This window comes from Lynx rufus, unplaced genomic scaffold (assembly GCF_022079265.1).
Source record: "Lynx rufus isolate CCGP_SWC_20201006 ecotype Redwood Valley unplaced genomic scaffold, mLynRuf1.p SCAF_3, whole genome shotgun sequence".
Classification (NCBI taxonomy): Eukaryota; Metazoa; Chordata; class Mammalia; order Carnivora; family Felidae; genus Lynx; species Lynx rufus.
In genome coordinates this window covers 47,022,820-47,047,955 of record NW_025814845.1, presented here as the reverse complement: position 1 = coordinate 47,047,955, position 25,136 = coordinate 47,022,820, and the positions used below count along the sequence as shown (strand labels likewise).

Below are 25,136 nucleotides of genomic sequence, written 5' to 3'. Positions count from 1 at the left end.
ATGCAGAATACAAACAACATATTTATATCCATGCCTCCAAAAATAACTGCTATTTCTTTGATTTGTCCCCACTGAAATGCCCACTAAGTCTCACTTGATTTCAAAATTTCACTTTTTAGATTGAAACATAATGCATTAAGAATAGACATATATAGGGGCGCCTGGGTGGCTCAGTCGGTTGAGCTTCCGACTTCGGCTCAGGTCATGATCTCACAGTCTGTGAGTTCGAGCCCCGTGTCGGGCTCTGTGCTGACAGCTCAGAGCCTGGATCCTGTTTCAGAGTCTGTGTCTCCCTCTCTCTCTGACCCTCCCCCGTTCATGCTCTGTCTCTCTCTGTCTCAAAAATAAATAAACTTTAAAAAAAAAAAAGAATAGACATATATAGAGGCATCAGGATGGCTCAGCTGTTTAAGCGTCTGATTTTGACTCAGGTCATGATCTCACTGTTGGTGAGTTCAAGCCCCACGTCAGGCTCTGTGCTGACAGCCTGGAGCCTGTTTCAGGTCTGTGTCCCCCTCTCTCTGCCCCTCCCTTGCTCACACTCTGTCTCTCTCTTTCTCTCTCTTTCAAAAATAAGTAAACATTGTACCCCAATGTTCATAGCAGCACTCTCAACAATAGCCAAATTATGGAAAGAGCCTAAATGTCCATCAACTGATGAATGGATAAAGAAATTGTGGTTTATATACACAATGGAATACTACGTGGCAATGAGAAAAAATGAAATATGGCCTTTTGTAGCAACGTGGATGGAACTGGAGAGTGTGATGCTAAGTGAAATAAGCCATACAGAGAAAGACAGATACCATATGGTTTCACTCTTATGTGGATCCTGAGAAACTTAACAGGAACCCATGGGGGAGGGGAAGGAAAAAAAAAAAAAAAAAAGGACGTTAGAGTGGGAGAGAGCCAAAGCATAAGAGACTGTTAAAAACTGAGAACAAACTGAGGGTTGATGGGGGGTGGGAGGGAGGGGCGGGTGGGTGATGGGTATTGAGGAGGGCACCTTTTGGGATGAGCACTGGGTGTTGTATGGAAACCAATTTGTCAATAAACTTCATATAAAAAAAAAATAAAAAAAAAATAAAACTACAAAAAAAAAAAAGTAAACATTAATTTTTTTTTTAAGAATACACACACACACACACACACACACAAAAGAACAGACATACAGACAGAATATACTTTAGTCATTGCATGGGGTAGGAGGGAGATGGGGATTATCACATGGGCATCAGACTCTCAATGTGGTGATGGAAATATTCTAAAACTGATTTATGATGATATCGAATCACTTGGTAAAGTGGTAAATTTACTTTAAAAATCATACACTTGAAATGAGTGAATTATACAATGTGTAAAAATGCTTCAGTAAAGTTATATATAAAAATGAATGCAAGGAATGAGAGAAGCCACACATCAAAAATCATATACTATATGAATTCATTTACTTAAATTATAAAATGGGCAAAACTGATTTAAGTAGCAGCAAAACACAGGGATGTAGAGTATGGCTGGTGCAGAGCAGAAAGGGCCACATCGGAGGTGCTGTTAATGTTCTGTGTCTTCAGCTGGTTGTTGTTTAGATGAGCTGGGTTTGTGAAAATTCATTAAGTTGTATATATTTATGATCTGTGAACTTTCCCATATGTATATTATACCTCAATAAATATACACTATGTACACATATATACCTGTTTGCAAATGCCTTTTCAATTTGAAAAGTGTAAGCAATTCTACATAAAGTAAGACTGTATACCACGTACTCAAAATATGTGTCCAAAGAGTTGGGATGAGCATGTCATACAATATTCAAACTTCCCACATTTAGATGGAATTTATGTCCAACTATAAAGAATAACTCCAATAGGACTTTGTATTGACAAGGGGATAGATAGTATCAAGTTAGTTTATCATCATATTATCAAGATTTCCTTTTTGTTTTTAAAGTTTATTTATTTATTTCTGAGAGAGAGACACAGCATGAGCGGGGGAGGGGCAGAGAGAGAGGGAGACACAGAATCCGAAGCAGGCTCCAGGCTCTGAGCTGTCAGCACAGAGCCTGATATAGAGCTCAAACTCAGGAGCCTCAAGATCACAACCTGAGCCCAAGTCGGCCCCTTAACCAACTGAGCCCCCCATATGCCCCTGAATGATCAAGATTTCTTAAAAGCATGTGCACCACATCTATGGGGAGGTTGGTGGGGAGCTGGCCTCAAGTACTGGGACATTTGGGGAAGCTTTAGAGAGATTAATAGTGCCCAACAAACACCAATAAGCTTTTGAAGCCAAGGCAGAACAGGATGGATGAAGTGTTATTGAAGGGAATCTGTTTCCTCATGTTCTTTTTTGGTGCCCAGGCACTCATATTTTATATATCTACTATCACTTTGGTCTCTTCTGGTTCCACCAATGCTGCCATCCTTCAAGGATCAGCTTAACATTCTCTCTTCAATGAACATTCCTTAATATTATCTAGCTGAAAGAGCTTTCCTTTTTTTGAACTCCTCAATAAATGTAAATGAGATAAAAATAAAATATTGAGCAAACAATCTAACTGTTTACTTTTATCTGCCAAAGAGCTATAGTTTTGTGGGCAGAGACCATGCCCAGCTTATTTATCCACCAAACTCCAAAGCTGTCATGGTGAACTTCATGTTGTGTATTTTCAAGTGTTAGTGGAGTTAAAAATGGAAATACATCTATTAATAACTGAAGATAGCAAGAAACCTCAGCTGAATTCAAAATGTAAAATTTCTGCAGTTATCAGTTGCCAACAGTCATTTTCACATTTAGATTCTAAAGCTGTATATACCATTTTTTAAAACTCACTGAAGTGTGTAAATGTAACACAAAAAGAAACAAAAATCATTCAGAAATAAGAAAGCTTCCAAGTGGCATCACACAATTGGAGAGCAGATTTACTTATTCATTTACATAGCCTTAAACATAAAAAGTTAGTTTTAGGTAAAACCAACAGAAAGTCTGCCCTCTAGAAGCCTACAATTTACTTTAGACAAGGCAATTGTCTAGGATGTGATAATATGGGTTTATTAATGTTTAGATACAATAAAGAAGGATGTAGATAATAGCAAGTGAGATTAGAAGTTCCAAGAAGGATAAAGAAATGTGCTCTGACAGTTTAAGAGGTCTTCTAAGTAGGATAATGAAAGAAGAGGTAAAAGCACAGAACTTTCAGAGAGGATGAAGGCAAAATGGTATAAGAACACACTTGGATTTACACAAGGTGTAATCTGAAAAGCAGTGAGGAATCTGGCTCTCCTGGAGCAGATATTAGACTGCATAGTTTTCCAGCGGAAAGACATGGAAATCAAAATAACTAACAGTTATTGTTATAAATACATACATAAAAGTAACAATTTTATGTATGTATTTGTTCAATGTGTATTCAAACATCTACATGGATAATATTTCATGCCTGTCCTTGCCTGTGACATCCAGCTAATTCATGAGGCTGAAGTAAGTTACAAAACCTTTTTAACAAGGTTATGCAAGGATACACAAAAACCTTTCACATTTTGTAATAATAATCCTCCAATCTAGAGACATGCTTAAAAATGTTTAGACACCAATATAATGCCTTTCTAGAAATTTAAATGAGAGAAAACAATAATTATCTAAGATATTTTTTAGAAAAAGTTTCCTCATAATTTTAGTTTCAAATGCATTATTTAAACTGTACATATCATTATGAATATGATACATCCATATCATAATTAGAAATTATTAGCATTATTTAACATGCTGTCACTGGCATGACAGTGAAAGCTCATTAATTATAAAGCAGCTTAAACAGACATGGCCATCTCATCTCTTGGGAACTTGCAAGATGGAACCTAATTTCATCTATCCAAGAGTCAAAAGCATTTATTTTGGCCAAGTGTAAATGTAGTACATTTAATAGTCAAGATACAACAAGGAACTTGCCTCCACACAAAATCAACCACAGTTATTTCAGCTGACAATTCTCACTTTGAGAAACCACCAGGGGGGCTTCCACAAATGACTCATTCAGGGTGCTTAAAGCCATTTCACTCTGCAGATTTGTCACTTTCCAGACACATCCTATCTAATTCAGCCGCTTGAGAGGATCCATTGTAACTATTTTTTGCAATAATTATAAGATTAAGGGCTTATTTTGGGAGCCATTAATAATATCAATAAAAGGATTAAAACATTTTCAATGAAAATCATAAAGAGATCAAAGAGCTAGTGAAGTTAATGCTTCTGCTACATTGAAATCAAAAGCTAATAACCACTGAAAAGCAGAATCTCCTCCTCAACCCACACTTCAAATGGATTCAAAGAATCCATTTTTGTATGTTGTTCTGACAGAAACAAATAAAATAACAATTTAGTCACAGTGCCCATTCATTCTACTCATGGAAAACCAGGCAGGACAGACCTGTTACCACCTTGCGCACGATGATAATTCAACTTTTTTAAGCAGATCATCAGAAAATTTAATTATAGTTGGAGGCAAGTCAAATGTATAACAAGAAGAGATCCACAATGAGAGAGAAACACATGAAGAACCAAATGAAACCAAATGAACTTATATCAAGAGGAATCCCTAATTTAAAAATTTTATTTCTCATTAATACTCACCTTATCATGACTTAGGTTTTAGAAACAAACAAAAGCCCTCAGATTTGCTCAGAGAGACCATTATCCTTCAAGTGTAATACAGATGCTTTGGTCAAAAACCTGGCATATTGTAATTTCAATTAATAACCTATATAACAGTAATTTATAGAAAATAAGATAGCAATTCTACCAATTTATTAATCACACACATAGATATCAGAATTTCAAGCATCGAGAAGACAAAAGGTTAAAGTTATTGATTTTGTTTTTATGTACTTAAATTTGTTTATTTTTACATATGTTATGATTTCCCCTATATTTTAAGAACACTTGAAATAATGGAAGAAGTGTCTAAATAGAAAAATTATGAAAAAAATTCACTAAATAGGTCATTTGATTATTTAAAAATTACTTTGTGAGCATATAGTCAGAAAGTATGAATGCTTATAGTAAATTAATGACTTCACTAATTTCTGAGAAATCATAGTAATAGTGAACAACTATTTGTAAGATATGTAATATTTAGCCAATTTATCAAATAATTTTAGTATAATTTAAACCTTTTACAGTATGGATTCCTATTGACCAGTCTCTGCAGAATTGAAGACCTTCTTTTCCTTTTCCAGTGATATCGTATGATACCTTAACTTACCTTATTTGAATATGGTAATATTTTGATTCGTTTAAATGAATTACATAAACTAAATAATAAAGAAATAATTTTTCATTGTTTTCAAGGCCAAAAAAATCATGAATCAATAGCCTTTTACTACATTTTGATTAATGGCTATAAAAATTGCTTATTAATTTTTATTCTTTTTCCTACACTGAAAGGAAATATTTATTAGCATTAAAATAATTTTTCTGTAGCTTCTAGAGAAAATTACATAAAAGTCTGTTTTTGAAAACTGTGAAAAATAAATTTAGTTTCTCATCTAATCAGCCCAGTTCCAAAGCACTCAGAGTAGACCAGGCAACTTAATAACTAATCTAATAAATTTTAATAACGTCCAAATGCCATTTGCAATTTCTAATACTAGCATTTTAGTAATATGGGGAACTAATTTGATATGGAAAAAGTAGTTCAAATGATTCTAAAACACACATACTATTTGTGTTCTTACTTAAGGTCAATAGGTCACACAGATGCAGGCTGAGAGCTTACATTAAATGCGTCCACGAAAAAGATTATTAGAAGTATCATACCTTTGGGACATAATCTTATAGGCATCTGGCAGATAGCATCGTATATTCTCCATCTGAGCAGGGTCAGAGTCACAAATTTTGTCATCAGTCCTCCCATAGTTGGCACTTTCTATCATGATGACATCTGTTCCTGGACAGCGGAGCTCAATGGGGTAGCTCTCACAGGAGAGCTCTCTGCGGACCACAGCCATCGGAATTGGGGCACGGCTGAAAGCTACAGGAAGGAGGAAGAAGAAATGTAAGTCGTCTTTATTATGCACAAAGGAGAAGTACACGTGTTTGCCTATCCAGTGTTTGAGATAAACTAACACCAAAAACACAAACTGGGCACAATTAACAATTTTAACTAAAATAGAATATTCTCACTTCAATAACTTTGTTTTTAAAAATCTAAGAATAACAGATATTTCTTAAAAATACTATCTAATACAGTTTTCGTATACATGGGGGAAAAAAACCCTCTGGATTTTCTAAAATTTTGGCTGTTATATGAAATAAAGACTATAAAGAAATATTACCCCCCTCTCCCCCACTCAAAAATATTATCCAGTTTGTAGAGAAAGATTCTCAGGTAAATCTCAGGGGTATCATGCATGTGTTTTGTTTTATTTTATAGAAAGTATTACCCCAAAATTGCATTTTTGTTGAGTCATATCGTCTTAAGTATTCTATTTCAACTTTAAAACAGTTTTCATTTTTCAGTAATAATTAACATAATCAGTGCACTTTATGATTTAATTGTAGGGATAATAAGTGTTCTACAAGAAAATAGAGATTTGTATGGAGAAAAAATAAATTTTCCTTCAGCTCCCTCCACATACTTTCCCCAGCCCCCACCGCCACTGTCAAGAGATAACCAGTTAGAACTGTGATGACTCTCCTACTAGAATTTTCTACAGAAAAAACAAATAGACATTGTATGGTTCCTCCTACTCCTTTTTACATTTTATTCGGGTATAACACACTACACATGTTGTCTGATACCTTTATCTATTTATTAATTTAATGGATATCTCTTTTCATCTGTGTATTGTAGCCCTCAGTTTTAATGGCTGCATTATATATACCTATAAACATTATACAATTGATCTTATGTTGATGGGCATTTGGGAATGTCCGAGTGTTTTAGTCATAATACTGCAAAAAAGCATAAACACATCTGTATACCTTAGCTATAGTATTTTAGAAAAAAATATAGTTATCCCAATATATTTTATGGTATATTTTTATACCACAAATGAAATTGGTGGATCAAGAGGGAAATACATTTCAAGTTTGGCAAATGTCAACAACTAGATATCCAAAAAACTTAATAAATATGCACAGCTCTACCAGGATCACTTTTCATTTCAAAATTACATATTACCAATTCCCTTAAATTTTGCCAATGCGGTAGACAAAGAATGATACAGTGTCCTTTTTAAATTTTTTCAGTATTCTATTTGTACAATGAAACATATTTTCATATGTTTATCAACCCTTCATATTCCTTTTATTTATGAATTGTTTGCTTATATTTATACATGGTTTGCTATTGTAAAAGTTCTTTTTATAGCAAGAACATTTTAAAAATATCCTTTATATTGGTGGCAAATATGTTCTTTTAGTTTGTTGTTTGATTTTAGATATTTACTGAACATATATATTTCATCTTTATACAGGGAGTTACCCATCTTTTCATGTCAAGTTTAAGTTTCCCACTCCCAGATTGTGAACATAATCAGTATATTATTGGAAGAAAGTCAAATGTTTAATTGTAATAACTCAGGTTTTCTTTTAAAAGCATAGAATTGAAATTCTCAATTAAGTGTTTACCAGCTATCTAATAAGTTGATTTCGACATAAGAGAATTAATTATGGAGATAAATTGGAGGTATAAATATGCATTAATATTTTATTAATTCACTAATGTGTACGTATATAAAAATATGTATTTAAATAAATATATGCAACTTTTCTCGTGGCTCTCTTACTAAGCATGAAATGTGAAAGGAAAGGAAGGGAGGAGAGGAACAAGGAAGTGAAAATAGAGTAGAGGTGGGTAAGAGAGAAATTTTATTCTATAAATATTTTCACTTGAAACTTAGAGGAAATATTTGGTTTGTGAAACCATAACTATTATTTCAAAATTGAGAATGACATTAGTTTTTACCTCATTTCTATAATGTTTTGGAAAAGCTATAACTGTACCATACACCCCATGCATAACTTGTGAGCAGGTCACTTAAAGTTCTCAAGAAGCACACACAGGTAATTCCATTCTGGTTGTCATTCAACATCTCCTTTGTGTCCTCTCTCTCTCTCTCTCTCACACACACACACACACACACACACGCACACGCACACACACAAGAATCTAGCACATCCACAGCATTCATGGGAGAGTTAACATAATTAGAGGTTGGTTGTAACATTATTTTTAACATTTGGTCTTGAGCCAAAATTTTGACAGGGTATTCCCACAATAGAGAGACAATGCATTTCTATTGTTTCTAAAATAAAATATCCTTGTTTATCTATCACTCTGAAATTAGATGGCTGTTAAAACATGAAGTCCTTTTTAATAGTGAGATTCTATTTTTAAGGATAAAGATATTTTCATTACTGTACTTAGTATTTTAAGTAATGGAATCATTGAATGATAAAAATATTCCAATTTGGCAATCCAGTTTCCTGATTTGGTCAATTTAAATGGGATCATAGAGGTTGTTTTTGTTTCTTTGGTGTTTTTATTTTTTGTTTTTAATAAAACGTTTTGAAATCAGAATTTCCAGTAAATTTTTTAGCATTTGCTAAAAGGCAATTTGTTTCTTAACTTCAGTATAACTATTTAAAAAATACCATTGAAACTGCTTCCAAACATTGAATTGATCTGGCTATATTTTAACTTAAACAATTAAGTTAAATTAAGTTAAAAAAAAACAAGCTAATTTAACAAGGAAACAAAACAAATAAGCAAATCATACAGTCAAAGCATCTGTTTGACTAAGTGGACAATTTGGTTAATTAAATTCATCAATTTTTGTCAAAACATGTGTATGTAGACATAGCTTTATTCTGGTTCTCAACTGTCAAAAATATGATTTAGAACCAGACACTAGACAGTTGTAAAGTCAACTAAAATGTGGAGGCCAAGATTTTCCATGTATCTCTTTTGACCCTGTAAGAATTATGCAAAAGTGATATATATATATATGGCAATTTTTACAGAGAGCCAGAGTTGATTTGTGGATGCTTTCTTCCATTTAACATATAATTGCATTTGTATCAGTAACCTAGTGATAAACTGCACTCCTAAATGATGGATGCTTTGTTTAAAGGAATGTATTACTGGAAACTATAACATTATCTAATTAGCTATTTAAATTACTTTTAATTATGTTGCTAAATGCTTTAATCAGCAACGAAAGTCCAATGGGGGAAAAATATGCTTTAAGTTAAAAGTTGTGTTGTTTCTTGTTTTTTTAACCATTCAGTTACCGTGCTAACAAGAGACAGATTTTCCCTAAAGATTAAGACATGGAAAATGTCAACAATTCAAATGCAGGAGAGTCCGTGAAATCATCTATTACATACTGTATCAGAGTAATGTTACATTGGGCATTGTGAAGTGGCTGTGGAAAAATAATGTGAGGCAAAGAAGGCATATTCTAGAACTCCTTCTCACTTTTATTCCATTTGTTAATCTGTTATAACAAAAAATAGAGTATTATAATTTGATGTGTAATAGGTATTAGCTGAATAAACTGGAAAAATTTCAGATGTAAAATCTGATAACCGGGTACTATGTAGTATATACTATGGAACTACCCACTGACCATGGAACTAAGGAGTCATGGATGAAATTAATCTTCTCCTCTAAGATGGCCAGAAACTCAGCAACTGCCCACATTCCATGACAAACACACACCTAATGAAAAGTGCTCCTGACCAGGGATTAAATAACAAGAGAAGAAACCCCCTCTTCTTGCTCACTTGTTTGCAGCACAAACTACTTTCATGTTTTGCTTTTCTGAGGCCTCAAGCACTCTGTTGTTGAAACCTCTTCTTTCTCTCTTTGGCCTCTCTCTTCTACTGGTAAGCCCTCTTGGTGACGTTTGACTCAAAATGCCCTAAGTCCTTGGTGAACTGTGGATGGTAATAACAAAGACACCGGTCTAGGGACGGGAGGTGGAGGTGAAGGCAGAGAGTAAAAGCTGGTGGCCAAATACTAGTCAAATGATTCTTTATGGATCCCAACAAAGTACAGGGCTCAGAGACCTGCTAGGAGAACCTTAGGGTTTTAGAGGGGAGCTTTCAAAGAAGGGAATGTTACTTGAGACATAGGATTTTAGGGCACAGGATATCTGTCAATAAGAATAAGGCTAAACACAGACACAGAGGCAAGCAGCCAGTTAGTTGAGTGAGAGCATAACCCGGTGTAATTAATTATGTTTTAAATGTGGTGAATTTAAGAAGTCAGAATAACATTAAAAAAATTTCAACTATTAATTGGGTTCAGAAGTAGAATACAGGCTAAAACTATGGTAAGGACATGAAGTGGTGTACTGGGTAGCTGTAGAGAAGGGGATGGCTGCAGAAATTGGAATATCCATAGCCACTAAGGAGGAGAAGAGTCCCACAGAGAGAGGCTCTGTGGATCTATTCAAGGAAGAATCTGATTAAACAGACTAAGCTGCCTACCACTTACCACTGCTTTGAGGATAAGGAAACTTACTTATAGGACAGATGAATCTGTGTGTGTGTGTGTGTGTGTGTGTGTGTGTGTGTGTTTGCATGCGCATGCGTGCACAAGCACGTGTGCATTTCCCCAGGTCAAGTCTTCGATGCCCTATTTTAATCTGGTTGGATGTTCCATGAATTATTCCACATACTTAAGAACCCATTCAAAAAAATAAAGCCTGTAGCCTAATCTGCATTTAGCAGAGACTGAAATCTTCAGCCTGCTCTATATGTTTGTTATGAATATAAAAATATTAGCAAAACAGCTTATGTTTGTGTTTATCTTCCATTCCTTTACCTTTGTGCTTTGTTTAACCCAAATCCTGTGTATTGAAATAGAATTAAATCTACCAAATAATTTTTTTTAAGAATGGATAAGAGAATGCAAAATAGAAGGCTATTTTGTGGCAGTAAGGACAAGATGATTGCTTTCAACGAATAATGACAGAGAACATATTTGATCTATATTTAGGAACAAAAAGAAAACTGCATGATTTGGTGATTGGCTGAACAAGAAGAATAAAAGGGAGGGTAACAAAAATAACTACCATGCTTCTGGCATAAGCAAATGGCTAGATTATCGTGTCATGAACAGAATCTGGTAGGAAGTTGAATACAGGTTAATGACTCAGAAAGGAGATCTTTATAAATTTGAAAATTGTAAGGTAGTATCTGAAATCAGAGCAGTAGATAAAACAACCTAGGGAGGGAAATACAGATTTTCTTAAAGAGGTCCATATGGCAGTTTTCAAATATGTTTACAATTCTTTGACAGTTCTCCATTTTTATTCCCTTTTCATTTGAAAAGACACTACGTAGGCACTCACTTCTAATGGACATAATGTGGTAGAAATGAGTGTGTGATTTCCAAAAGTAGTTCATTAACAAAATACTGCAGCCTGAGGCTCTCTCTTGATCACTCATTTTGTGCAAAGCCAGTCACCACATCTTGAGAACACTGGACCAGCCCAATGGACAGGCCAATGGAGAGGACAGCCAAGCAAGGCAGGTTGGTCCTCCAAATACCAGAAACTCTGTTTTTGAGGAAATACAACTCTATGAGGGACACTGAGCCAGAATCAACTAAGTAAACTACTCCCATATTCCTAACCTAAAAAACCAGAGCAGATGCTAAATGCTTATTGTTTCAAGCCACTGAAGAAATGTTTAAAAGGCGGACCCTGAAACCAGTAGACAGATATTGAAGAATTATCAAATCAATAAAAGAAAAATATGATGAATGACCCACACAGAAAGTCTAATATTACCATCCCTTTGCTCAAATGATCACTTAGACCACCAGATTAAATATATATACATATATAATTTTATTTATAATTTAATTTATATGAAAAAAATATACAAATAAATGTGTATACACACACATACAGTTTTCAGCACTTAAAAATGATTATTACTAGGTGCTAAGAACATTTTTTCCCCTGTATGTCAATAATCATGGGGTGGGGGGAGCTCTTTTGAAAACTTTAAAAAAGGAAAGAGATCGGTCTCTTATAAGAAAAAAAGTAAAACTATTTGTAAATCACAGTTAATGATTTTAAAGGTGTTTCTTAATTATGGAGAGGGACACAACTATCTGAAAGTGGGTTAGTTTCTACTTATCACCAATGACTTAAAAAAAAAACAAAAAAAAAAAAACGTCATTACTTACATGCTGCCCCAAAGCAAATACGTCCAATTTTAAGTTTCAAGAGAACCTATGACATAATTTTCTTAAGTATGTGTATTTTCTCTGTACCATTTTACATGCCAGCACACTTATCCAAGTTTTAAAAAATGTGCTCTGAAAGTCAAGTCTGAAATATTTGGCAGCAAAAAATAACATTTGAAACCCAATGAAATATCAACCTATCATGTACTTTCTTTAAAAGTACATCTGCTGTTGGCAAGGATGTGGCGAAAGGGGAACCCTCGTACACTGTTGGTGGGAATGCAAACTGGTACAGTCACTCTGAAAAACAGTATAGAGGTGTCTCAAAAAGTTAAAAATAGAACGACCCTATGACCCAATTGTAGTATTAGGTATTTATCCAAAGAATACAAAAATACTGATTTGCAGCAGGGGGCAGAATGTTGATAGCAGCATAATTAACAATAGCCAAATTATGGAAAGAGCCCAAATGTCTATCGACTGATCAATGGATAAAGAAGATATCATATATATATTATATGTATATATATATAAAATATATATCTCCACTACAATATATATATTTCGAATACACTGAATTTCAACATATTTATTTCAGCAAAAAACACATATAATTTAAATATTATAGTATTTAGTTAAGTGTTTCACAGTGACAATTAAAACTGAAGAAATAACCTGGGGTGCCTAGGTGGCTCAGTCAGTTAAGCATCTCACTTTGGCTCAATGCTGACAGCTCAGAACCCGGAGTCTGCTTCAGATTCTGTGTCTCCCTGTCTCTCTGCCCCTCCCCTGCTCACTCTCTCTCTCTCTCTCAAAAATAAATAAACAAAACTAATTAAAAACAAACTAAAGAAATAACCAAAGGCAATTATGGTCTGAATGGAAAATACAAAACAAAGCAAAATAAATAAAATAAATAAATAAACAAACCCCCCAAAAAACATGAAATTTAAAATTTCTGAAATTACATAAAAAAAAGTACTACTGAGTGGAATATTATAAAACAGTTAATGAATGTCAAGCTATTCTTTTGACTTAAGGAGCTTTAGCATGAGGGTAACATTAATTGTGCCTTATGAGGATACATATACAAAATGGTGGTCTTCAAGTGAAATTGTCCACACAGAGAATGTCTAAAAATTTAGCAACTGTTTGAATAAATGAATTCATATCTACTTGTTATGACTTTTCAACATTCAATAAAATTATATTCCACACTATCTTCCAATTATATTCATGAGGGATAAAATTTCTAAAACTGTGTCAAATTTCACCTATACCAATTATTCCAATCTTTTTCTAAACGTCAAAAACTCAAAACTGGCTGTTCAATACGTTCTTAAGAGCACAATTTATAATTTCAAGATAAATAAAAACTCAGTGAAAAGAATTACACAATTAAAAAAAATAAAGAAGATATGCTAATGTAATTCTCAATGCATACTGATCACCTACAATGTGGCCGCTGGGAGTTATTAACCATAAGGCATGGGTGTTGTTTAAATTCTTCCTCCACACTGGGGATTATCTCAGACCAAGGAGTGGTTCTGCACAGAATGGGATTCCAAAAATCTGGTAGAAGGAGCTTCAGAGTTATCACATAAAATCAAGAAAATGATGAAAATTCACGTGTGTGATGGTTAATTTTATGTGTCAACTTGACTAGGCTACAAGATGCCCAGGTAACTGGTAAAATATCATTTCTGGGTGTGTCTGTGAGGATGTCTCTGGAAAAGAGCATTTGATAAAGTATGTTAATAAAGAAGATCACCCTTACCAATTTAGGTGGATTATCATCTAATCTTCTGAGGGCTCAAATAGAACAAAAAAGCAGAAGAAGTATGAATTTGTTCCCTGCTTGAACTGGTATATCCATGTTCTCCAACCCTCTGACATCGATGCTTCTGGTTCTCAGGCCTTTAGACATAGACCAGGATGCACACTTAGTGGCTCTCCAGATTCAGGTGTCTGAACTCAGACTGAGACTTACACCACTGCTTTCCCTGGTTCTCAAGCCTACAAGTTGGACTGGAATTATGCCACTGGATTTTCTGTGCCTCTAGCTTGCAAACACTAAATCATGCGGGGCTTCTCAGCCTCCATAATTACATGAGCCAATCCCTCACAATAAATCTCTTCATACTAATATTATATATTAGAATATAATATAATATAATAAAATATATATGTGTGTGTATATGTATCTTTATATATCTATATCTTTATATACATCTATATCTTTGTATATATATCTTTATATATGTCTATATACATATGTCTATACACACATGTATATACACATGTCTATACACACATGTCTATACATATATATATATATATATATATATATATAACATATACACACATATAATACCCCTAAATATGGATCCATATATATGGATAATTGTGATATATAAAATGTTATAGTTTCAGAAATTTTATTCATCAATATGGTTGGAAAACAATCTGGAAAACACAGACTAACAATGTGAGTGTGGCAAGTCACAAAAACCAAGAGATGGTATACATGATTACTAAAAACAAAAGGTTACAGGATAATGACACCAAGACCAGAAGAGTAATAGTCTGGAGCAAGGAGGACAGATGGGGCAGAGGATTTAGAGCAAAAGTACTGAGAATCTTCCTGTCTCCAGAGAACTCCAGAAGCTTGTAGTTAGAGAATGCACACACCTATGCAAGGCTTAAAACATCATAAAGCACAATGAATTATGTAGAACCCATTAAAAAATAATGGAATGATAAGTATGTGCTTGGGTGCTTAAAAAAGATTTCTTGAAGGCAGCAAACTTGAGTCGGACATTAAAGATGAAACAATATGTGAATACAGGAGAAATAACAAAATATTCCAGATCAAAATTCTGAGTAAAGAAAGAGGTATTCAGAGTTCTGAGAGGATTTCAAACAAAGATCTGCACCTCCTTGTTCATTGCAGCATTATTCTCAATAGCCAATATATGAAAACAATCTAAGTGTCCACCGATGGACAGATGGATAAAGGTGTGGCATATATACATACATAATGAATTATTATTCAGTCATGTAAAAGAAGGAAATCCCTCCATGTGTGATAACATGGATAGATCTTGAGTATATTGTGCTAAGTGAAATAAGTCAGATGGAAAAAAGACAAAGATCACACTTATATGTGAAATCTAAAAAAGCCAAACTCATAGAAACAGGGAGGTGAACAGTGGTTGCCAGAGGCTGGGAATGAAGGAAATAGGAGGACGGAGGTCAAAATCCATAAGCGTCCAATCTTAAGATGAGTAACTTCTTAGGATCTAGTGTACAACACAGTGATTATAGTTCACAATTCCGTATTATGACTTAAAGGTTGCTGGGGTAGATTTTAAATGTTCTTACCAGAAAAAATAAATGGCAATTATGTGAGGAGATGAAGATATTAACTAATCCTATTGTGGTAATCATTTTACACACGTAAGTACATCAATCAATGCACTGTACACTTTAAACTTACACAATATTATATGTCAATTATATATCAATAAAGCTGGGTTAGAAAGAAGATACATTCACAAGGGAATCAGAAGCAGATGGCAGAACTAAGCAGTGGTCAAATCAGAAAGAGCATTAAAATCAGATTCAGAATACAGTCCAAATTATATAGAGCAGTGTTAGATTACAGTGTAATATGATATCATAACTATATTAATATAATTAATCTTAAAAAGCATTAGCCAATAGATTATTCAAACAGTAAAAGATACCAGATAGTAGAAAGAAAGATAACAGAGTGTGCAATTAATGAGGAAGATGTTGTGATAAGGGTGAGATGATGATGATAATTGCTGACATTTATCGAGTGCTTTCCATGTGCTGGTGCTTTAAAAGTATCATTGCATTTCAAAACCAAACAATAAAGGCTTGGCAATATTATCATCCCTATTTAGTACACGATGAAACTGCAGCTTAGCCAAAAATGGTAAGGATGGGAGGGATGGGCTAGAAACTTATGTAGGTAACAGATGCAATGACTCTCCTTGTGTGCCACACAGAGAAAACAAAGGAAGGGGGCTTCTCCTAGGAAACACATAAGGCAATATGAGAATATCACCCTAATAATCAGTAATACAAAGTTCACAGATTCTCACTGTTTTAGTGACATGAAGTCTAATTCCTGAATATAAAATGTAAATATTCTATTTATTGTGCCTAGCAAGGTTTTTTGTTTGTTTTATTTTAAATAGCATAAAACAAAATAGCATATTATTACTATTCTGACAATTCTAAGAAATTCTTTCCTAACACTTTGATATTATATCACAAAAATTAATATGAAAATTTCTTTGTGTAAAAACTGCAGTAAGATGGAAAATCATTACTTAATTTTAAAATGTGGCATTAATTTGCAAATGTAGTATTTTACTTTCACTGCAGCATATAAATAAGTAATGTTCTTTATTTCAACTCAACAAACCTAAAGTTTATCTTATTATTTTTTATTTTTTTATGTTTATTTATTTTTGAGAGACAGAGCGAGAGCCGGGGTGAGGCAGAGACAGACGGAGACACAGAATCCGAAGCAGGCTCCAGGCTCTGAGCTGTTAGCACAGAGCCTGACACGGGACTCAAAACCCACGAACTGTGAGATCATGACAGGAGCTGAGGTCGGACACTTAACTGACTGAGCCAGTCAGGCACCCCAAAGTTCACATTATTCTTATATTACAACCAAGGAAATCTGTAGTAATACAGATTCTGACAGAAGAAATGTGTAAGAAATTTAGTGAAGGGTAAACATAAAATTTTGAATGAACGGTGATGTCACAGATTAAAACGGAGCAAAATTTAATTCTGAAGGAAAGAATTCCTAAACAGTGAATAAATGCTCTAGGTCACAGCACACACCATTCAGAAATACATAGGCAGCACTTCCATTGGCTCCCTCCTCCCTATCCCACCACACACAATTCACCCGAAAGGATAGAGATTTCAGTAGCTTATAATTTTTTGTTTTATCCTAAAGAGGAGTAATACTAAGGCATTTCTTTCTAACACAGCAGCATAAATCTTCTGCAGAAGAGCCCTGGTAATAACCTCTTGGGTAATCTTCAACACTGAAAAACATACAACAGTTTTTATGTAAATCATTCACCCACAGCTCTATAACAGCTTTTATTTATTTATTTATTTATTTATTTATTTATTTATTTATTTATTTATTAATTATTTATATCCACTCACCCAGTGTTGAACTGTTAGTACCTATGCAATCCACCTGGAAGTAGAACATTATACCTAGCCATAAAGAGCCTGACCAAATCTGTTAGCTCAACGCTGTTACATTTTCTTTTTTTTTTTTTTTTTTAATTTTTTTTTTCAACGTTTATTTATTTTTGGGACAGAGAGAGACAGAGCATGAACGGGGGAGGGGCAGAGAGAGAGGGAGACACAGAATCGGAAACAGGCTCTAGGCTCTGAGCCATCAGCCCAGAGCCTGATGCGGGGCTCGAACTCACGGACCGCGAGATCGTGACCTGGCTGAAGTCGGACGCTTAACCGACTGCGCCACCCAGGCGCCCCAACGCTGTTACATTTTCTAACCAAAGATCTGGATCATCTGTTTAGAGCAGCTAAAAGTTAACATTCATGCCACTGGAATGTATTTGTTGGGAATAAGTATTTGAAAATTAACTGTGCTGCTTACAGAATGAAATGCTTATCCTTTATTTTATTGCCAGTGAAAATATTTATTAGCAATGTTTTCAAGCAAATAGATTTTCATTAAGAAGTTGACTCATACTGAATAGTAAAAGTAAATCCTGTCTTAAAGACTGGGAATCTCTAAATATTTAATAATATCAGTAAATGAGGAAATGTATTAACCAACCCAATCTCTCAACCTCTAAAAGGTCCAGATCCTTGCCAAATACTCAAACTGTGGGATAGGAAGGGTAGCCAGCTAATTTTTTTTTTCATAAACACTGATGACAATTTTCTATCCAAAACAGAAAGAAAACAGAATGAGAAAAAGCCTAGCCAGAATGAAACTACAGATGCTAGGCAAAACAAACAAAACAACAAACAAACAAACAAACAAAAACAGCACACACTGGATAATTCTGCACAATAAGTGAAGATCTTTTAAGTGAAAGTGAAATCTCTTTGGGCTAGTTCAAAAATGAATTCTCACCTGCCACCATTTTGAGGCAAAGCCACCAGAAACACTCTGGATACACACATTTTTATCTTCTTTTTAACAACAATAAAAACAACACAAATATCCTGAAAGGCAGAAAAGCAGCTCACACACTTAAGATTCTAAAGCCTTATAAACTGACTTCCAAACCACATTTGAAAAAAAAAAAAAAAATCACAGGAAATATGTGATAAAAGCTAGACCAAGGATTATTTGTATCCATAAGAAAACTGTCATGAAATGACATAGGGCATACAGAGCACACTTGTATATTTGTTCATCTCAACCACAAAATATACCATTGAGGTTTGTAAAGCATATTTTCCCACATACAAAAAGAATTTAATAAAAATTCTTTATAGAATACATTTTCAGGGACAAAAGCAAGTTTCTTGAAATAGGTTAAAGTCAAAGTTACAAACATCCTCCCCAATGTTTCCTCAAATCATTAGACAAATAAATTGTGAACTAAACAGGCATTTTCAAAGTGATGGTTGAGAAACACACTTCTGTTATGCCTCAATGATCAATATCAATTCTCCACATCAATGATTAACTTCATTTACTCATTCAACAGACATAAATTGGGCACTAGGGCAGTGTCAGACACTGTTCCAGGTTGTGGGTATTCAATGGTCAATAAAATATTGATTCATGACCTCATGGAATTTGCCATATAGATGAGGGCAAGGGATAAACATTAAATAAATACACAAATAATTAAGTCCCCAAATAACCATGTGAACCATGATGGAGAAATAGAACAAAATATGATACTCTGAGAGAAAATAGCAGTGTCACCAAATGCTAACTTGAACAATATGTCTGTCTCTGGCGTACCTAAGAAAGTTCAGAGTGTCCAAAATGATTTTAACAAGAGAATTTTCAAAATTACTAAAGCACAAGTTCAAAATCTCATAATGCTCTGTTATTCAAAATGAATTACATCATTAAGTCTTGCTCAAACTCTTTTTCTTTAATTTTTTAATTCATTAAGTGTACTCTTTAATGGTTTGTGTTTATTTTTCTTTCTTTTTTTTTTTTATTTTTGAAGGAGAGAGAGCGAGACACAGAGCATGAGTAGGAGAGGAGCAGAGAGAGCGGGAAACACAGAATTCTAAGCAGACTCCAGGATCTAAGCTGTCAGCACAGAGCCTTATGCGGTGCTTGAACTCACGAACCATGATATCATGACCTGAACCGAAGTTGGATGTTTAACTGACGGAGCCACCCAGGTGCCCCGATAAGTGTACTCTTTAACTCCCATCCCCTATTTCCCCTATCTCCTCACCAACTTTCCCTCTGGTAACCATCATTTTGTTCTCTATAGTTAAGAGTCTGTTTCTTGGTTTGTCTCCCTCTTTTTTTTTTTCTTTGCTCATTAGTTTTTGTTTTTTTTTTTTATTTCACATATGAATGAGGTCATATGATATTTGTCTTTATCTAACTGACTTATTTTGCTTAGCAGTATACTCTCCACCTCCATCTATGTTGTTGCAAATGACAAGATGTCATTCATTTTTATGGCTAAATAATATCCCACTCTGTGTGTGTGTGTGTGTGTGTGTGTGTGTGTGTTACTTCTTTATCCATTCTTCTATCAATAGACACTTTGCCTGCTTCTATAGTTTAGCTATTGTATATAATGTTACAATAAACACAGAGATGCATGTATCCCTTTGAATTCATGTTTTGTTTTTTTTTAATGGTGTTTGTTTGTTTGTTTGTTTGGTAAATACCCAGTAGTGTGATTCCTGGATCAAGGGAACTTTATTTTTAATTTTTTGAAGAACCTCTATGCTGTTGTCCACAGTAGCTGTACCAGTTTGCATTCCCATCAAGAGTGCAACAGTTCCTTTTTCTCCCTATCCTTGACACTACTTGTTGCTTCCTGTGTTTTTTATCTTAGCCATTCTGATAGGTATGAGGCAATATATCACTGTAGTGTTGATCTGCATTTTCCTGATGATGAGTGATGTTGAGCAACTTTTCATCTGTTGGCCATCTGAATGTCCTCTGAGGAAAAATGTCTGTTCATGTCTTCTTCCAGTTTTTTAAATTAGATTATTTGTTTTGGGGGCATTGAGTTGTAGCCATTCTTTACGTGTTTTTGGATACTAACCTTTTATCAGATATGTCATTTGAAAATATCTTCTCCCATTCAGTAGGTTGCTTTTTAGTTTTGTTGATTGTTTCCACTGCTGTGCAGAAACTTTTTACTTTGAAAAAGTATTATGCTTTAATTTTTTTTTTAATGTTTATTTTTGAAAGAGAGACAGTGTTAGCAGGGAAGGGGTAGAGAGAGAGGGGGACATAGAATCTGAAGCAGGCTCCAGGTTCTGAGCTGTCAGCACAGAGCCCAACATGGGGCTTGAACTCATTATCTGAGAGATCATGACCTGAACCAAAGTCGAACACTTAACCAACTGAGCCACCCAGGTGTCCCTGTAGTATTTTTCCTTTTATTCCCCTTGTCTCAGAAGACATTTCTAGAAAAACATTGCTATGGGTAATGTCAGATTACTTCCTGTGTTCTCATCAAGGATTTTTATGGTTTCATGTCTCACATTTAGCTCTTTAATCCATTTTTAGTATATTTTTGTGTATGGTGAAGGAAAATGGTCTAGCTTCATTCTTCTGCATGTGGCTGTCCAGTTTTCCCAATACCATTTATTTAAGAGACGGTCTTTTTCTTATTGTGTATTCAGTCCTCCTTTGTTGAAGAGTTACTGACCATATAATTGTGGATTTCTTTCTGGGCTTTCTGTTCTATTCTATTAATCTATGTGTATTTTTATTAAAGTACCAAACTGTTTCAATCACTTCTACTTTGTAATATAACTTAAAATCTGAAATTGTGATACCTACATTTTTTTTGAGAGAGAGAAAGAGAGAGAGAGACAGAGAGAATATGAATCCCAAGCTAGCTCCATGCTGTCAGCACAGAGCCCGATGTGGAGCTCAATCTCATGAACCATGAGATCATAACCTGAGCCAAAACCAAGAGTTTAACTGACTAAGCCACCCAGGCATCCCACACAGGAGAGTCTTTAAGAAACTTAAATTTATTATGTTGAGATATGTTCCCTCTAGACATAATTTGCAGAGGGTTTTTATCATGAATGAAGGTAGTACTTTATCAAATACTTGTTCTGTGTCTATTGAAATGATCATATGGTTTTTATTATTTCTCTTATTGATGTGACAGATCACATTGATTGTTTTGTGAATAGTGAACCGCCCTTTTGCATACCAGGAAGAAATCCCACTCAATCATGATGTATGATTTTTTTTAATGTATTGTGGATTCAGTTAGGTAATATTTTATTCAGGATTTTTGCATCTCTACTCATGAGAGATGTTGGCCCATAGTTGTCTTTCGTTCTTTCTTTTTTTTTTTTTTTTTTCTTGTGGTGTCCTTATCTGGTTTTGGTATCAGAGTGATATTGGCCTCATAGAATGAATTAGGAAGTTTTTGTTCCTTTTATAATTTCTGGAATAGTTTGATATGAATATGTATTAACTCTTAAAATGTTTGGTAGAATTTGCCTGTGAAGCTATCTGTTCCTAGATTTTTGCTTTTGGGGAGTTTTTTGACTACTGAGTCAAACTCTTTGCTGGTATTCCGTCTGTTCAAATTTACTATTTTTTCCCACTTTGGTTTTTGTTAGGTTATAAGTTTCTAGGAATTTATCCATTTCTTTTAAGATGTATAATTTGTTGGCATATAGGTTTTCATAATATTGTTATAATTGTTTGTATTTCCATGGTATTGGTTATCATTTTTGTTGAGTCCTCTCTCTCTCTCTCTCTCTCTCTCTCTTTTTAATGAATTGTGCTAGAGTTTTATCAATTTTGTTGGTCTTTACAAAGAAGCAGTTTCTGGTTTCATTGTTTTCTCTCTCTCTCTCTCCAAATATATATATTTCCTTCCTTCTGCTGGATTTGGGTTCTTTTTTCCTACTTCTTTTAGGTGTAAGGTTAAGTTGTTTATTTGAGATTGTTCTTGTTTCTTGAGGTAGGTCTGTATTGCTATAAACTTCCCTTATAAAACTGCTTTTGCTGCATCCCATTGGTTTTGGATTGTTGTGTTTTCATTTTCATTTGTTTCCATGTAATTTTTAATTTCTTCTTTAATTTCTTGGTTGACCCATTGGTTAGTATCATGTTATTTAACATTTATGTATGTGTGCTCTTTCCACATTTTTTCTTATGGTAGATTTCTACTTGCATACAATTTTGGTCAGGAAAAATGCATGGTATGACTTTGATTTTTTTTTTTATATGTTGAGACTTGATTTGAGGTTTATTATGTGATCTGTTCTGGGAAATGGTCCATGTGCACTTGAAAAAAAAATGAGTATTCTGCTGTATTAGGATAGAATGTTCTATCTGTTAAATCCATCTGGTCCAGTGTGTCATTCAAAGCCACTGTTTCCTTGTTGCTCTTCTGTTTGAATGATCTGTCCATAGATGTAAGTAGAGGGTAAAAGTCCACTATTATTTTATTATTATCAGTTATTTCCTTTATGTTTATTATTAATTGTGTTATGTATTTGGGTGCTTCCATGTTGGGTACATAAATATTTACAGTGTTATATCCTTTTGTTAGATTGTACCCTTTATTATTATATAGTGCACTTGTCTTTTGTTATAGTCTGTATTTTAAAGTCCATTTTGTCTAATGTAAGTATTTCTACCTGCTTTCTATTGAGGTCCATCTGCATGGTAAATGTTTCTCCATAACCTCACTTTTTTTTTTTAATTTATTTTGAGAGAGAGAACATGTATGCAAATGGGGAAGAAACAGAGAGAGAGAGAATCCCAGGCACTAATAGTGCAGAGCCTGATGCAGGGCTTGAACTCACCAATGGTCATTTCAGGACCTGAGCAGAAGTCAGATCCTTAACCAACTGACGCACCCAGGTGCCCCCCATACTCTCACTTTCAATATACAGGTGTCTTTAGGTCTGAAATGCACCTTTTCTAGGCAGCATACAGACAGAGGAATCTTGTTCTTTTTATCTACTCTATCTCCCTATATTATTTGTTTGGAGCATTTAGTCCATTTACATTTAAAGTAATTATTGATAAATATGTATTTATTGAGATTTTGTTATTTGTTTTGTGGTTGTTCCTACAGATTTTCTGATTTTTTCTCTTGCTCTCTTTGATGGTTTATTGGTTTTCTTGAGTGATATATTTGGATTCCTTTCTCCTTTTTTTCTTTGAATATCTATTACTGTTTTTTGATTTGTAGTTACCATTAGGTAGCTTTCCATGTAATATCTTCTGTATATATCAGTCTATATTAAGTTGATGGCTGCTTAAGTTTAAACCTTTTCTTTATTCCTTTCCCCTGCAACATTTTAGGTATGTGCTGTCTTATTTTACATCTTTTTATTTTATAAATCCCTTGACTTATTTTTGTAGAAGTATTTATTTTTACTGCTTTTATGTTTTTTACTTTCCATACTCTCCGTTATGGTCTTTCCTTTCCACTCAAAGAGTCCCATTTAATACTTCTTTCAGGGATGGTTCAGTGGTTATAAACTCCTTTGGATTTTGTTTGTCTAAGAAACTCTTTCTCTTTCTATTCTGAAATGACAGCCTTGCTGGATAGAGGACTCTAGGTTGCAGATTTTTTTTTTTCCCTTTCAGAACTTTAAACATATTATGCCACTCCCTTCTGGCATGCAAAGTTTCTGCTGATAGTCTCATGGGGTTTCCTTTGTATGTCTTTTTTTTTTAATCACTACTTTTTGCCATTTTGATTATTATGTGTCTGTGGACCTCCTCAGGCAGAATTTTGGGGGGCGGGGTGGATCTCTGTGGCTTTCAGATGTGAATATCTGTTTCCTTCCCCAGATTGGGAAAGTTTTCAGCTATTATTTCTTCAAATAAAATTTTGCCTTCTTATCTCTTTTCTGAGATCTCTATGATGTACATATTATTATACTTGCTCAAACCCTTAGTAGAGGAGGCTGAAAATGTATTATTATGAAAAGACATTTACTTGAATCAAGTAGTTGTTGAAGGAGAGAGCAGAAAGGATGATTACAGTCACAAATGGCTTTCTGCATTTCATACCAAAAAAAAGGATAAATGAAGAGATAAAGTGCATTTATTTTCCTACTTCAATCAAACCATATCACTTTGTAAGAATATTTAAAGAAACATGATAAAAAGAATATGCTCATTTATAAGTAGATTTTCAAATATTTGATCTAATTGGCATAGAATGTCATAAATATTAAGAAAGTAGCTATGAAAAGATGTAACCTTTAATAAATAATATAGAGGTGCCTTCTAATATTAATAATAAATTATATACTGAGGTAGTCTAAAACAAGTTTGCTACTCTATTTCTAAAAGATTTATGTGAACAAAGATATCTTACAGATTTTAATAAGTCCCCAAATTATTATTTCAGGATTACAAGGTAAAATGAAAGTTATTTTTTTTAATTTTTTTTAACGTTTATTTATTTTTGAGACAGAGAGAGACAGAGCATGAGCAGGGGAGGGTCAGAGAGAGAGGGAGACACAGAATCTGAAACAGGCTCCAGGCTCTGAGCGGTCAGCACAGAGCCTGACGTGGGGCTTGAACTCATGAACCGCAAGATCATGACCTGAGCCAAAGTAGGACGCCTAACCAACTGAGCCACCCAGGTGCCCCGAAAGTTATTTTTAATGAATCATTTTAATACCTAGAAATTTGTCCAACTCCAAGACATAAATACATTAT

General features: G+C 34.2%; 1 protein-coding gene across 18 annotated transcripts in view; it reads right to left on the bottom strand.

Moving 5' to 3' along the window:
• Nucleotides 1-25,136, bottom strand: part of ADGRL3 (adhesion G protein-coupled receptor L3) — a 497,188-nt gene that overhangs the window by 410,539 nt on the left and 61,513 nt on the right. For 9 of the 18 annotated variants that reach the window (XM_047091231.1, XM_047091234.1, XM_047091232.1 and 6 more), the window contains exon 1: nucleotides 5,815-6,020. In XM_047091231.1, coding sequence (XP_046947187.1) covers nucleotides 5,815-6,005 — 191 coding nt within the window. In that variant the 5' untranslated portion in view covers nucleotides 6,006-6,020. Of the gene's footprint in view, nucleotides 1-5,814; nucleotides 6,029-25,136 lie in introns of those variants that run through there. The other 9 variants (XM_047091224.1, XM_047091225.1, XM_047091226.1 and 6 more) reach the window with 2 other exon arrangements.